Genomic DNA, 15,032 nt, shown 5'->3' with positions numbered 1-15,032 from the left:
CCCCCTCCCCTCCTGTGCCTCCCACCAGGCCCTCTGCCTGGCCAGCCCTTCCCCCTCCCCTCCTGTGCCCCCCTCCAGGCCCTCTGCCTGGCCAGCCCTTCCCCCTCCCCTCCTGTGCCCCCCTCCAGGCCCTCTGCCCAGCCAGCCCCTTGTGGCGCAGTGGGGGGGGGGCTGTCTGCTCTGTGACCCGGGGTCCCCCTGCGCTACGAGGTGCGATTCCCACTGACTCCCCCACATGTGGATTGGGTGGGCTCAGCCTGAGGAGATAACGGGATTCCTGGAGGAGAGACAAAGGGGGGGAGGCCGAGACCAACAGGAGGCTGGGGGGGGGTGGGACCGGAAGGGAACAGCCTGAGCTGAGGGCTGAGGGGCTAGGAGCGATGGACCCCCTAGCCCAAGGGGGCTGAGGCATCCTGGCCCTGGCTCCTGTAGCCACATCCCGTCTGTGCCGTGCTGTACCCTGGAGAAGCAATAAACCCCCCTGTTCTACTGCCTGGTGGAGTCTGTTCTGGCTGCTACGGGGGAACCCGACATGGCGTCACCGTGGTGCCAGCGGTGGGATACCTCAGACCCCCCCCCCCGGGTTAGCAGACAGCCCCCCGTTACACTACCCCCCTCCACCCCCTCTGCCTCCTGCCATGCAGACGCTGCACTCAGCCACTGAATATCCGTCCCACCTGGGTTGGCCCGGCCTGGCCCACTGGCGGACGTCGGGCCAGGGCCCGGGCTGTGGAGCCTGAGGCAGGGAAGAGAGGGGCCAGGGTCACACGGGGACAGGCTGGGGCTGAAGATCTGGGAACACCCAGGTCCAAGTCACCCTGCGCCACCACTGGCCTCTGGTGCTCCTGGCTGGCCCAGGCCCCCGGCAGGTGGAGCCTGGCGCAGGCTGCCCAGGCGGGTGAGTCCGGGCTCTCTCTGTTCCCTGCCCAGGGTGATTCCCGTGCCCCCAGCTTCCCCGCAAAGACAGGAGGCCTGATCCCCAAGGGCTGAGTTACAGGGAGACGCTCACAGTTCGGGGGATGCTGGGGGGAGCCGATGTCTCCCACCGAATATTTACTCCACACAAGAGGACCCGTCCTGGGAGACAGAGGTGCCCTGGTCCCAAGCTGTGTGTGCGTGTCTGTCTCTGCACACGCCTGTGCGAAAACCCATGTCACTTCCTTAGCCTTCCCCTCCCAGGGGCCAGACTGCACGGTGGCTTTTCCAGCCTTCGCTTCTCCATGGGAGCCAGGCCTGGACTCCTGTGATCTGTTCCCAGTGCTGCTGTTCAGTCCACCCTTGGCCAAGCTCGCCTGTCCCCGTGCCTCAGTTTCCCCAGCTGCAGCACAGGAAACGTGGTGGTGACCTGTTTCCTTGGGGAGATGGGCGGCGGCGTATAAAGCGCTTGGAGATCCCCGTGGAAAGGCCCGGCAGAGCAGCCAAAGGGGGGGGGGGGATCGGTGCATGTGCCCCACAGGAGGGGATGAGGCAGGGAATCCAGAACGGGAGGGGCATGGAGCCAAGCTGTATAACCCCCCCCCCCCCCCCGGCTAGAATGGAAGCTGCTCCCCGCCCCGCACCCCCGGACAGCCCTCTGAGAGGCGGGAGGGGCCCGGAGCCCAGCCCCGCCCGGCTGGGAGGGGCTTGTCCCCAGCCTAAGAAGCGAAGGGGACCGGCGGGCTGCAGGGGTCGCTGCGCAGCCGCTCGGCGCCCGGCCCGGCTGCTCTCGGGGGCGCCGGCGCGGAGACTTAGTCCGGTTGGCGGGGCCCCGCGTTCCTCCGTTCCCTGGGTGCCCGAGCGGGCCGCGCCAGGGCGCACGGGGGTCCGGCCGTGCCATGAGCCGCTGCGCCCTGCTGGCGCTCCTGCTGCTGGGCTACCTGGCCTACCTGCTGCTCGGCGCGCTCATCGTCTCCTCCATTGAGCGCCCCTACGAGAGCCGGCTGCGCGCCGACCTGCGCGGCCTCAAGGCCGCCTTCCTGCGCGCCAACCCCTGCCTGAACGAGAGCGCGCTGGAGACCTTCCTGGAGCGGGTGCTGCGCGCCAGCCGCTACGGCGTGTCCGTGCTGCGCAACGGCTCGGCCGGCGCCTCCAACTGGGACTTCGCCTTGCCTTCTTCTTCTCCAGCACCCTGATCACCACCGTGGGTAAGCGCCCCCGCGCCGGCTCCCGCCCCCTCCCCAGCGCCGTGCGCCCCCCGCCGGCTCCCGCCCCCTCCCCAGCGCCGTGCGCCCCCCGCCGGCTCCCGCCCCCTCCCCAGCGCCGTGCGCCCCGTGCCGGCTCCCGCCCCCTCCCCAGAGCCGTGCGCCCCCAGCCCCCTCCCCAGCGCCGTGCGCCCCCCGCCGGCTCTCGCCCCCTCCCCAGCGCCGTGCGCCCCCCGCCGGCTCCCGCCCCCTCCCCAGCGCCGTGCGCCCCCCGCCGGCTCCCGCCCCCTCCCCAGCGCCGTGCGCCCCCCCGCCGGCTCCCGCCCCCTCCCCAGCGCCGTGCGCCCCCCGCCGCCCCCCGCCCCCTCCCCAGCGCCGTGCGCCCCCCGCCGCCCCCCGCCCCCTCCCCAGCGCCGTGCGCCCCCCGCCGCCCCCCGCCCCCTCCCCAGCGCCGTGCGCCCCCCGCCGGCTCCCGCCCCCTCCCCAGCGCCGTGCGCCCCTCACCGGCTCTCGCCCCCTCCCCAGGGAGGTGCGCTCCGCGCCGGCTTCCATCCTCTTCCCGCCCCGTGATCCCGTCCAGGACCCTGCGCCCCCCGCCGGCTTCCCCAGGGTCGTGCGCCCGCCTGCGGCTCCCGCCCCCTCTCCAGCGCCGTGCGCCCCTCGCCGGCTCCCCCCGAGCCTCCCCAGCGCTTTGCTCAGGGCCGGGCACAGGCCCCCGGGGGCAGCCGCTCCCAGATAGCACATGAGCCTCCCGGTGCGCCACCCCCTACTCCTGCTCGTCCCGGAACGAGCTGTCCCCTCCGGCTTCCAGCCTACTGCGGCCAAGGGGCCCCCGTCCTCACCCCCAGCTCCCCCCCCCCCCCCCCCCCGGGCTCCGTTCCCACTGAAGCCGAGGCTAATATCCGGCTTCGCTGGGATCGCCCAGGCCGGGGGTGGGGGAATGTTCCCGGTCGTGGGGCCCGGCGCCCCGGGGCCAGGCGCTGCCCAGAGTCCGAACCAGCAGGAGAAACTTTCAGAAAGTGTGTCCGGCGTGTAAGGGACAGTGTCCGAGCCACCCCCCCCCCCCCCGCCGACACTGCACCCCCCCCCGGGACTTGACAGCCCCCTGCCCAACCCACAAAGCAATCACTGCCCTGCCCCCACTTCCAGCCCCCCATCTGCCCCTTGGCCTCTGCCATGCAGGGCCCCCAGTGGGATGGGACTGGGGGGGGGCCTGGAAGGACCCTGTGGGGCCTTTGGATCATGGGGTGTCAGGGCCCGTGCCCGTAGCCAAGACGGGGGGGAGGGGCTGTAACACTGAGGCCCTTTCTCCCGAGTGTCTGCTGGGCCTTGGAGTGACATGGCCTGGGAGCGGGCCCCCGCCCTGGGCAACCCTGCCAAGGGCTTGCCCCATGCTGGGACTCTGCCTCTGGTCTTTTTCCGGGGGGGGGGGGGGGGTCGGGCACCGGCAGCCCCTGCTCCCGCCCTGGGGGTGCTTTCCAGGAGGGGTGGGGGGAGGGCTTTGGAAGAACCCTGCCCCCGCAACAGCACTTGGGCGCCAGGCTCAGAAAGTGAAAGAGTCGGCAGCCTGCCCCCGCCCCCTCCCCCCTCCCCCCCCCCCCCCCCCCGCTCCTGTCCGGGTTAGTTCCTGTCCCCCCTCCCCCCATGCAGGTCCTCCCTTCCTGTGCCAGGATCCCAGAGAGCAGAAGCCCGGCACAGCTGGGTCTAGCCAGGAGCCAGCTGAAATCCCTGGGACCCAGGCGTCCTGGCTCCTCGCACCCGCTGCTCTAACCACTAGACCAGCGGGTCCCAAACTTTTCGGCATCGCGCTCCCGTCTTGATTTTTGAGAACCCTCGCCCCCCCCCCCCCAAATATAGCAGCCAAGCTTGCTGAGCAGAAGGAGGGTTGACGGGGGGGGTGTCACCTCGCACCCCCCTTGGAATTTTTTCACCCCCCCCCCCTCGTCCCGGCACCGCTTGGGAACCCGTGCCCATGACCCTCCCGCACTTGCAGCCGCAGCCAGAACTCCAGAGTCCTGGCTCCCAGCCCCCCTGCACTAACCACTAGGCCCCGCTCCCCTGCCCTGAGCTAACTCGTGAGCGTGGCCCAGCTCAGCTGACCCCTTCAGAAAGGGGCGGTAGCTGCCTCTGGCTCCTCTGCTGTGTGATCTGGGCTGCCCCGGTGGCTCCCGGGCAGGGGAAGTGGCGGCTGGAGATGCTGAGCCAGCTGCTGCTGGCGGGGAAGGAAGAGGGGGGGTCCCCTCCCAGCCCAGCTGACCACTGCCATGCTCTTGCTGGCGGTGGTGAGCAATCCTAGGTGGCCTGGGGTTCATGGTGCAGGCGGCACGGACGCCCCCACACCGGCCTTTGGCCCACACCTGTGGCTGGGCCCTGGCAGGGAGGGAGTTAACCTGGAGATGAGCTGGCACCGGGGCCTCACCCCTGGGCCCGGGCGTTCCGGCCCTGCCCGGGGCAGGCGCCCAGCCAGAGCGTCCTGCTGCCTGCCAGGCCGAGGGCGGGTCCCTTCCAGGGCCCAGCCCCCGGGATACCATGTGCCATGGGGTGGGGCGCACACGGGGCTCAACCTTCGGGGCTTTGCTGGATCCAGGCACCGGCAGGGTCGGGCCCTAAGGCAGCTGCATGACCAGCTGGGCACCTCCCGGGGGGTCCCGTAGTGTGTCTGCTGCATGGCATGGGTCATGGGGGGGGGGGGGCCAGCCATGCGGGGTGGGGGCCCTGCAGCTGCCCCCCAATAGTGGCACCCTCACCTGGCACCCTTCTGGTGCAGTTGGAGCCCGGAAGCTCTGGGCAGGGGCTGGCTGTGGTAGTAGGCTGTTATCCTGATGAGTGGCCCGGCCTGTGTCATCCTGCTCCGGCATCCCTAGATCCCGTCTCGCCCCGAGGTCCCCGCTTGTAAAACGGTGACCGGGCCGGGGCCGTCCCCTCCCCGCACGGGGTCGTGTGCAGCCTGCGGTCCCCGGGGGCCCTGGCTTGGCCGCTGGATTAGCAGCGGGTGCAGCGCTGCGCCCCGCACAATGGAGCCTTTCACCGCCTCCAGCAGCCGCCTAATTGCCCGGCTTACAGCCCGCCTGGGCGTGAAATCTCATTACCCGGCTCCCCCCCTGGAGCCGTGCCCAGAGCCAGCCACACGGAGACCGAGCACATGAGCCAGGGTGGGTATGGACCCTGGGATCTGCTCGAGTGGGCCAGGGCCTGTACCTGGGTTCTGTCCCTGGCTCTGGGAGAGCGGTGGGGGCTAGTGGTTAGAGCAGGGGGGGACTGGGAGCCAGGATGCTTGGGTTCTGTCCCTGGCTCCAGGAGGGCAGTGGGGGCTAGTGGTTAGAGCAGGGGGATTGGGAGCCAGGATGCTTGGGTTCTGTTCCTGGTTCCCGGAGGGCAGTGGGGGCTAGTGGTTAGAGCAGGGGGACTGGGAGCCAGGCCTCCTGGGTTTTCTCTCGGGCTCTGACACTGATTCCTAGGATCCCAAGGACAGTCCCTTTGCCGGCCTGTGCCTCAGTGTCCCCCCCCCCATGCAGCAGGGTAACTGCTCCCCCGTGCCTATTCCAGGCTATGGCTACACCACACCGCTCTCGGACTCCGGCAAAGCCTTCTGCATCTTCTATGCGCTGCTGGGGGTGCCCTTCACCATGCTGGTGCTGACGGCCACGGTGCAGCGCCTGGCCCGGCTCTTCACCCACCGGCCCCTGGAGTACCTGCGGCTGCGGTGCAGCTACAGCTCCCAGGCGCAGGTCCAGGTCCACTTCTTGCTGCTGCTGCTGGCCGTGCTGGTCGCCTTCTTCCTGCTGCCGGCCGCCGTCTTCAATGCCCTGGAGGAGACCTGGAGCTACCTGGACGCCTTCTACTTCTGCTTCATCTCGCTGTGCACCATCGGGCTGGGCGACTACGTGCCGGGCGAGCAGCCGGGCCAGAAGCTGCGGGCGCTCTACAAAGTCTCCGTCACCGGTGAGCGGTGGGGCCGGAGGGAGGGGGGCAGGGCCCTCGTCCCGGCGCCCCGTGGGGCACCATTGCAGGAGAAGGAGCCTCCCGGCTCCGACGCCCGTGAGCAGGATGCAGGGAGAAACACGCACGTGCACACACACGCCCCAGGCAGGCGTGACTCAGCCAGCGTGGAAAGCAGGTTTATTAGTCACGGGGAGGAGGCGTGAAACGGAGCTTGTCAGCCCAGATGGCAGGTGCAGCGAGAGGCTGTTTGGAGAGGCCTGGGCCTTCCCTCCCGCCCCACCCCGCTGCCCCTTTCTCTTCCTCGGAGAGGGCCCTGGCCAGCGGCTGCCTGGTGGGGATCTACGCTCAGGGGGCTAGAAGGCACCTGCCTGGGTCCCTGCCCCCCAGTCCCTCGCCGGCGGGACATGTCATGCTCGGGGTAACCGAGGCACACGCGGCGCTCGTGCAAAACAGTAGGGACCTCCCCACACCCAGGTGTCTAGGGGGGCAGGTACCGTGGTGGGGGCAGGGAGAGGAGGCCCCGGAAGCCTCGCTCTGGGGTAGTGCGGGGGGCTGGGAGCCAGGACTCGTCTTTCCCAGTTCTGGGAAGGAAGTGAAGTCTAGTGGTTAGAGCTGTGGGGCTGGGCGCTCGGCCGCCTGGGTTCCGTCGCTGGGGGGGGGTGGTATCCCTTCAAGGGGTGACCCCTGACAGCTGACCCCTCCCCTCTCTCCCAGTGTACCTGCTGCTGGGGCTGATGGCCGTGCTGCTGGTCCTGCAGACCTTCCACAAGGCGGCCGACCTGCACGGCCTCACCGACCTCATCCTGCTGCCGGCCGGTCGCCCCCAGGACCAGGAGCCCATCCTGGAGCCCGAGGCGCCGCCCGCGGAGCCGGCCCGGGGCGAGAAGCTGCCCACCAGCGCCCAGCTCAACACAGGCGGCCGCACCAACTACGCCTCCATCGACAGATAGCGCCGGCTCCGCAGCGAGCGGCCAGGGGCACCGCCGGGTTCTAGCCCGGGGCGAGCTGCTGGGACCTGCGGCTGCCCCTTGGCTGGCTGGGAGGGGATGGGCCCAGCGCTGGGTGTGGGGTGAGCCTGGCCCAGGCCAAGTTGACTTGTGTAGTTGGGGGGCAAATTCCACCGCTGGCCAAGGCCCCACCCCGGCTACACTCCTTGGCTCTGAGCAGCCCCGAGCCGGAGCCGCCCCTGCAGGGCGCGACATCCCCCACCCCCAGCAGTGGGCCAGCCCACCGCCCCAGGGGCTGCGGGACCTAGCTCTGCCTAGGAGCAAGCTGGGCTGGACTGGGGATCTCCCTGACCCACGGGCGGGGGGTTCCCCCTGCGGCTGGGGGCCACCCCCCCACTCTGGCAGGAGCCGAGAGCCAGGCTGAACAGGCCCTGGGGGGGCGCCTGGCACCGCTCAAGGAGGGTTCTGCCCAGACACGCTGCCCCTCGGTTTGGGGACCAGGGGTGTTTGCCAGGGTCAGCGGCTGGGTGCCAGCTGCAGGCTGGAGCAATGCAAGACAGGCACTGGGCGGGGGGGCCATGGCCCCTCCTGTCCTGCGTGGGGCTGCCCCCCAAGGGGTGTGGTTCACCCCACAGAGGCAGGGGTTGGGCGGCGGGACTCTGATCACACAGCCACACGCCAGCTGTGCTGCCCGGGAATCCACTCAGGGTGATAGGGGGCGGGGGGGAGTTTGCTCCCAGTGGGCCCAGCTGTGCCAGGCGGTGGGGGGCTTGGCTGGGCAGTGCTGGTCTGAATAAAGCCTTGGTGGAAGGAGATGGCAGCTTGGAATTGGGCCTCTGTCCACCCAGGGGCTCCCTGCCCCCTTATTCTACAGCCCCCCAGGGGAAGGGAAGCAGGAACCCGGAGCAGCGGCCTCGGGGGCTGTGCCTGTCGCAGGGGGGAAATTGTGTGGGGATGGGGGCAGTGCCATTCCGCGCCCCTGCAGCCAGCCGGAGCCCCGGCGCGTGGGGCAGCTGTCACAGGCCTCGGCCCCTGCCCCCCTTCTGCCCCAGTGGCAGCCCGCACACCACCCCCACGTCCTCGGCGTGGGTGCAGTCGTGCTGGCCGGGGGGGGCGCTCCGGCATTCCAGCAGGGTGCGCTCCCCCCCGTCGCACTGCACGTCGTCCAGCAGGATGGGCAGGGCCACCCCTTGCCCGAACTCCGCCCGCCGGGCCACCCGCAGCGCCTGCCCGTAGCCCAGCTGCCGGCAGGCCACGGCGGCCGCGCGCCCATCAAAGAGGTCGTCGCAGACTGTGCCCCACTGGCCCCCCAGCAGGATCTCCAGCCGGCCCCGGCCCCGGCCTGGGCCCTTGTGCACCAGCCGCACCGTGCCGGGGGGCAGCTGCCTCCGGGCTCCTGGCCTCCTGGGGTGGGGCCTGGCCTGGGGTGGGGGGGTGATAGGAGATAACACTGTGCTGGTGGGCAGCTGGGGGGTGGGGGCTGGTTGGGGTGGGGGCAGGTGGGGGCTGGGGCCTGGTCCCGTGCTGGGGGGCAGGTGGTGGGTAGGGGCTGGCCTGGTGCTGAGGAGTGGCTCGCTGCTGGGGGGCAGGTAGGTGGGGGCTGGCCCTGTGTTGGGGGGCAGGTGGGGGCTGGGTGCTGGCCCTGTGCTGGGGGGCAGGTGGGGGCTGGGGGCTGGCCCTGTGCTGGGGGGCAGGCGGTGGGGGAGGGCTGGGGGGTCAGTGGGGGGCAGGTTGGCATGGCCCCATTGGCTGATGTTGGCCTCCAGGCGCTCCAGCAGCTGCTGGTACCAGTTGAGGGTGGGGAGGGGGTGTGGCCCCGCTGGGCTGGTCCCAGAGGGGGGCACGCTGGGCGGCTCTGGGGCTGAGCCGGGCTGGGTGGCAGGCGCTGTGGGGGGGGCAGAGGGGCTGGTGGGCTCAGGGCCGGGGGGCGGGCTGGTTCCTGCGGCGGGGGGGGCTGGCGTGATGAATTCTGAAACAAGAAGGGGGGGCGTTGGGGATAGCGCTCTGCCCCTCCATGAGGCCACCCCCAGCATCGATGCAAGGGGGTTAGGTCCATAAGAGGTTGTCAGCCGGGGGGGGGGGGGGGGGCGGTGCCCCGACCTCTGCCAAAGGAGGGCAGGAGCCAAATCGCTTGACCATCGTCCTGGGTCCACCCCCTCTGGCCTGACCCCGTCGGGCCGGTCCTAGGTAACACGGCCTCCCCAACCAGCTTGGCCCCCCCAGCTCCTCCCCCGGCTCTAGCAGTCCCCACTCCCCCCAGCCAGGGTACAATCCAGGCTACCAGCAGCCCCCTCCCGCCCTGCTGCTGCCCCGGGCTGGCTGGGTCGCGCGTGGCCCCCCCGCCCCCGCCACTCACTCTGTGTTGGGTGGAAGTGAACCAGCTTCCCTGCGACGGGGACGGAGACTGGCCTGATCTCGCACTGGCCCGGGGACGCCCGCCTGCGGGGAAGAAGCCCGTTATGGGGGCAGGAGGGCTGGTGCCCGTCCCAGCTGGCAGGGGAGGGGGGGGCGGGTGGCTACCTGGAGGGGTCCACGAGCTGGTACACGATGCCGGCTGGCACGGCGGCGCTGGGGGTGGCCGTGGAGAGGAAATAGAGCTCACCTGTGAAGACAGCGGGGTTCGTCGCTGGCCAGGAAGACCGGTGCTAGGCAGGGGAAACTGAGGCACGGAGTGGCCAGAAGCGGGAGGACCAGCCCACGGCCACAGGAAGTCGGTGGGAGCAAGGGGAAGGGAACCCAGGAGGGCTCCTTCCCCCTCGCCCCTGGATCCCAGACCCCTCCCCGCACTGGGGCCCCCTCGGCTCTGCCCCCTTACCCGCCTCGTCCTCGGCAAAGGAGATGATGTGGGGCACGTGGTGGTTGAGGAGGCCGGGGAAGGCGCACGTCCGCCCCTGCCCCATGCACAGCTCCTTGTAGTGCCAGTGCCCGGAGCCGGCCTCCTCCTGCAGCGACATCAGGCGCCTGGGGGGGAGATGGGAGCCATGGAGACGGGGCCCGTCGACAACACCCCCATGGGAGCCATGGAGATGGGGGAGCCTGTGACCAATGCCCCCAATGGTTGCCATGGAGATGCAGTGCTGTTACCAACCCTCCAATGTCACCATGGAGATGAGGGGCCTGTCGCCAGCCTCCAACAGGCGCCACAGAGCTGGGAGGGCCTGTCACCCAACCCCCCAAAATGAGTCATGGAGACGGGCCTGTGACCAACATCCTGGAGACAAGCGGGGGGCCGTACCCACCCCCTCCCATAGGCGCCATGGCGACAGCTGCACTGCTGCCCCGGGGCGCTTAGGGTCAGGAATTTGCCCCCAGGGCAGAGGCTGCTCCCGGGGAAGGGGGTCTGTGCCCCATGCGGAGCGTCTGAGCTGGCCGTGGGGCACGCTGCTCAGGGAGGGGCCCTGGGTGCAGCTGCACACGCCCACACCCCCTGGCCAGCAGCAGTAGTAGGTTGTTGGCCCAGGGCCGGCCCCAGGGGCCCAACCTACCCGCTCATGAAGTCCCCGAAGACGTAGAGGCCCCGCAGGTTGGGGCTCTGGCAGCCCCGGTACACGTAGCCCCCCGTGACCGAGCGCCCCAGCTGGTGCGAGTAGGCAAAGATGGGGGGGACGTCGTCTGCAAGACACGGCCGGGCGCAGCTCAGGGGCAGCCTGCCTGGACCCTGCCCCTCTGGGCCCGGGGTGCAGGGCCAGGACGGGAGAGGGGTGCGTGGGGGGGGGGAGAATAAGGGTTTATCATTCCCGGGACCCCAGACTACCGGTTCCCTGCCCCCACCCCCATGAGCGAGCCGGTCCCCTGCCCTCGAGGGGGGCAGGCCCGTACCGAGCGAGGCGTTGGCGCACAGCGCCTGGTCGTAGCAGGCGAACCCTTCCTTGGCCCGCCAGCCGTAGTTGCCGCCCGGCACGATGAGATCCACCTCCTCGAACTTGTTCTGGCCCACGTCCCCGCAGAAGATGCGCCCGCGCCCGGCGCCGCTGGCGGGGTCGCCCCGGTCCACGGAGCAGCGCCACATGTTCCTCACGCCGTAGGCGTAGAGCTCCGGCCGGGCCCCCGGCACCCCCACAAAGGGGTTGTCGGGCGGGATGCGGTAGGGGGGGCTGGCGGCGTCCGGCTCCACCTGGATCCGCAGCACCTTGCCCAGCAGGGATGACCTGGAAGGCAGGCAGGGGAGCTGGGAGGGGGGGAGCTGGGGATGGATGTTTGGGGGGGAGCCGGGGATGGACGTTGGGGGGGCAGAGATGTGGATGGATGTTTGGGGGGGAGCTGGGGATGGATGTTAGGGGGATCGCTGGGGACAGACATGGGGGGAGCCGGGGACGGACGTTTGGGGGGGAGCCGGGGACGGACGTTTGGGGGGGAGCCGGGGACAGGTGTGGGGGGGGGGCAGGGCTGGCTGCCCCACACAAGGCCAGACAGGCTGCATTTGGCCACCAGGTGGCATCTAGGAGCCCAGCTCTCATCAAGCTCCCCCCCCCCCCCATTGCTCAGCTCAGCTCCTTTCCCACCCTCCCCCACATTTCCTGCCAGGGACACCCACCACCCCTCCCCCCATCCCATGCAGTCCCTGGCCTCCCTGCTGCCCCGTGCAGAGCCCCAGGCACCCTCCCAGCACCCCCCCCGTCCTGGGCCCCCCCGTCCCCCCCTCACTTGTTCTGGGCGTTGCCGAAGGCTCCGAAGGGGTCCCCCGCTCGGCCCCCGTCCCCCGTGAAGATGTAGAGCATCCCGTCGGCCCCAAACAGCAGCTGCCCCCCGTTGTGGTTCGAGGCCGGCTCCAGCACCTCCAGCAGGACCCTGTGCGGGAAAGGAGCTGGGTGGAGTGTGGGGGGCCATGGGGGCCGGTGGAGCCCGGGGCAGGAGCCAGGGGAAGGAGTGTGGCAAGGGCGCAGCTCAGAAGCAGAGAGGACACGGATCAGATGCCCAGGTTCTCCAAGGGGCTCGGAAAGGGGGCCAGGGGGCCCGGGTTCTCCGAGAGGCTGGGGCCAGGGGGCCCGGGTTTGCCGAGGGGCTGGGGCCAGGGGGCCCGGGTTTGTCGAGAGGCTGGGGCCAGGGGGCCCGGGTTCTCCGAGAGGCTGGGGCCAGGGGGCCCGGGTTCTCCGAGGGGCTGGGGCCAGGGGGCCCGGGTTCTCCGAGGGGCTGGGGCCAGGGGGCCCGGGTTTGTCGAGGGGCTGGGGCCAGGGGGCCCGGGTTCTCCGAGAGGCTGGGACCAGGGGGCCTGGGTTTGCCGAGAGGCTGGGGCCAGGGGGCCCGGGTTTGCCGAGGGGCTGGGGCCAGGGGGCCTGGGTTTGCCGAGGGGCTGGGGCCAGGGTTCTCCGAGGGGCTGGGGCCAGGGGGCCTGGGTTTGCCGAGGGGCTGGGGCCAGGGTTCTCCGAGAGGCTGGGGCCAGGGGGCCTGGGTTTGCCGAGGGGCTGGGGCCATGGGGCCTGGGTTCTCCGAGAGGCTGGGGCCAGGGGGCCTGGGTTTGCCGAGGGGCTGGGGCCATGGGGCCTGGGTTCTCCGAGAGGCTGGGGCCAGGGGGCCTGGGTTTGCCGAGGGGCTGGGGCCAGGGTTCTCCGAGGGGCTGGAGCCAGGGGGCCTGGGTTTGCCGAGGGGCTGGGGCCAGGGTTCTCCGAGGGGCTGGGGCCAGGGGGCCTGGGTTTGCCGAGGGGCTGGGGCCAGGGTTCTCCGAGGGGCTGGGGCCAGGGGGCCTGGGTTTGCCGAGGGGCTGGGGCCAGGGTTCTCCGAGGGGCTGGGGCTAGGGGGCCTGGGTTTGCCGAGGGGCTGGGGCCAGGGTTCTCCGAGAGGCCGGGGCCCCTGTGGCGAGGCGCGCCCGCCCGGCACACACCTCTCGGACCGGGGGTCGGCGGCGTTGGGGTCGCGGGCTGAGGCGCGGAACTGGGAGACGCGGATGGCCTCGCGGGCCCCGGCGCGGGCGGAGTAGTAGACGTAGAAGGCGCGGGTGGCGCGGAAGCGGGGATGGAAGGCCAGGCCCAGGAAGCCCCGCTCGTCGCCCGCCCAGGGCGAGGTGAGCACCGAGGCCCGCAGGTCCAGGAAGGGGCGCGCCAGCCGGGAGCCGTTGGCCAGGAAGACCCAGACGCAGCCCAGCTGCTCGGCCACGAAGAGGCGGTGGGAGCCGTCCCCGGCGTGCGCCATGGCCACGGGGTTGTGGAGCCCGTTGGCCACCTCGCGCAGGCAGAGCTGCAGGCACCCGCGGGCGCCCTCCTGCACCCGGCCCAGCCCCTGGCTCAGCGCCATGCTGTCCCGCACCGCCGGGTAGCAGTAGGTGGGGTCACCCAGCTCCAAGGCCCCGCAGAAGCGGGCGCGGTCGCCCTCCAGCTCCAGGCTGGCGGGGTCCTGGGTGAGCAGGCTGAGCACGGAGCGGCACCGGAGCCAGAAGGCGGCACAGTAGGCAGGGCACAGGCCGGGCAGCGCCCGCCCCGGGGAGCTCCCGTCCTCCGCGTCGTACAGGTGGGCGGCGTAAGGCGAGCACTCCTGCGGGGCAGGGAGAGCGGGGTGAGGGGCGCCCGGCTCCCCCTGCCCCAACCCACTGGGCCTTGCCGCCCTCCCGGAGCCGAGAGAGAACCCAGGAGGGCTGGAGCCCAGCGCTCCCCCTCCCCCTCCCCCCAGCTTGCAGGGCCGTTAGGCCCTCAGAGGGCAGTGGAGTCTAGTGGTTAGTGGGAGGCTCCTAGATTCTGTTCAGGACCCTGCTGAAACTAGGCCTCCAAGCGGGGCGGGGACAGGAGGGGAATCGGCCCAAGCAGCGGGAGCCCCCCTCACCCGCCCCCCCAGCCATGGGCAGCCTCCCCGCCGGCGCTGTGGGTGATGTCACCGGCCCAGCCGAGACAGGATGTGGCAGGGAGGGGCCGGTGCCCGGCTGCTCCGTGCTGCCTGGAGCCTCGGGGCGGGGCGTCTGGGGGCTCCCGCTGGCACCTTGCCCTGGGTGCCCCCCCCACCAGGATGCCAGGGCAGCCGGGCGAGGCGCTTCTGGGGGACCCAGGGGTGGGAGCTCGGCGGGCGGGGCTGCCCCCGACCCATTCGCTGCTGGTGAGGCCACCCAGGGAAGAGGGGTGGGAAAGGGAATGGGCCCCCCTGGAGCTCACGGGGTCCCCCAACATGACTGCAGGGGAGTCGGGGGGTGCAGAAAACCTGATGTGTTGGGGCCACAGAGTGGGTCTTGGGCTGCCTGCCCCGCACCTCTGCCCCCTGCCCAGCCGGGCTGCCCGCCCCGCGCCCCACACCCAGCCAGGCTGCCCTCCCCGCACCCCACTGTGCCCAGCGCCCCACGCCCAGCCGGGCTGCCCCGCGCCCGCTCACCTGGCACAGCAGGGCGTGCAGGAAGTGCCCACAGGTCCGCAGGCCGGCGGGGTCGAGGAAGGTGCCCAGCTCCTGGAACCTGGCGCCCAGCTGGGCGTCGCGTTGGCCGTCGCAGCAGCCAAAGGCCGAGTATTCGGAGCAGAAGGCCAGGGGCTGGGGGGGCCGGAAGGGGGGCTTGTAGTCCAGGCACTGGGGGTGGGGGCGCACCCAGGAGTCCTGGCTCAGCAGCAGCAGCAGGGCCCCCAGCCCCGTGGCCCCCAGCCCCATGGCACGGGGAGGGGCAGGGCCCTGCGGCGGGGCTCCGGGGGCTCGGGCTGCTCCGGCTGCAGCTGGGAACACGTGCGCAGGGAGAAGGCCGGGGCCTGGCCACGTTCACACAGCTGTAATAGCAGGGTGCGCCTGGCGGGAGAGGCGGGCGGGGGAGGTATTAACCCTGCGCGGGCTGAGGCTGGCTGGGGGGTCCCTGGGCAGTTTGACAGAGCGGGAGAGAGGGGTGGGGGCCAGGACTGCTGGGTTCTTTCCCCAGCTCTGGAAGGCAAGTGGGGGCTAGTGGGTAGAGCAAGAGGAGCTGGGAGCCAGGACCCCTGAGTTCTTTTCCGAGCCGTGCTTTTGAATCACTGTCCTATGGCAACCCCAAGCCCGTGCCTCAGTTTCCCTGCTGCGACTGGGAATGAAGCCTGGGGGGTTGGAAGTTCAGGGTGGGGGGCAGGGGCCCGGGGGAGGGGGAAAGGACCCC

General features: G+C 71.3%; 2 protein-coding genes across 2 annotated transcripts; one reads left to right on the top strand and one right to left on the bottom strand.

The window, feature by feature from the left end:
- The first annotated feature begins 1,628 nt into the window (after nucleotides 1-1,628).
- On the top strand, nucleotides 1,629-7,824 carry KCNK6 (potassium two pore domain channel subfamily K member 6). Its single transcript, XM_075915576.1, is given in 4 exon segments — nucleotides 1,629-2,082; nucleotides 2,085-2,123; nucleotides 5,667-6,062; nucleotides 6,777-7,824. Coding segments are annotated over 4 exon segments (939 nt in total). The 5' UTR covers nucleotides 1,629-1,814; the 3' UTR covers nucleotides 7,013-7,824.
- Nucleotides 6,223-14,948, bottom strand: LOC142823876 (HHIP-like protein 1). The gene is made up of 9 exons (XM_075915565.1): nucleotides 14,297-14,948; nucleotides 12,828-13,474; nucleotides 11,654-11,797; nucleotides 10,829-11,157; nucleotides 10,495-10,621; nucleotides 9,825-9,970; nucleotides 9,530-9,611; nucleotides 9,366-9,448; nucleotides 6,223-8,978 (listed from the first exon to the last, which is right to left on the bottom strand). The coding sequence occupies exons 1-9, from the start codon at nucleotides 14,561-14,563 to the stop codon at nucleotides 8,026-8,028; spliced, it is 2,778 nt and encodes a 925-aa protein (XP_075771680.1). The 5' UTR covers nucleotides 14,564-14,948; the 3' UTR covers nucleotides 6,223-8,025.
- Nucleotides 14,949-15,032: the final 84 nt, after the last annotated feature.

Source organism: Pelodiscus sinensis, unplaced genomic scaffold (assembly GCF_049634645.1).
Source record: "Pelodiscus sinensis isolate JC-2024 unplaced genomic scaffold, ASM4963464v1 ctg34, whole genome shotgun sequence".
NCBI classification, from domain to species: domain Eukaryota; kingdom Metazoa; phylum Chordata; order Testudines; family Trionychidae; genus Pelodiscus; species Pelodiscus sinensis.
This window is presented reverse-complemented; position numbering and strand designations above follow the sequence as displayed.

Coding starts and splice junctions, on each gene's coding strand:
- LOC142823876 (XM_075915565.1), bottom strand. CDS start 14,563: ATGGGGCTGGGGGCCACGGGGCTGGGGGCCCTGCTGCTGCTGCTGAGC. Junction 11,798..12,827: donor GCCGACCCCCGGTCCGAGAG/GTGTGTGCCGGG, acceptor TTTCCCGCACAG/GGTCCTGCTGGAGGTGCTGG. Junction 10,622..10,828: donor GTGCGCCAACGCCTCGCTCG/GTACGGGCCTGC, acceptor CGTGTCTTGCAG/ACGACGTCCCCCCCATCTTT.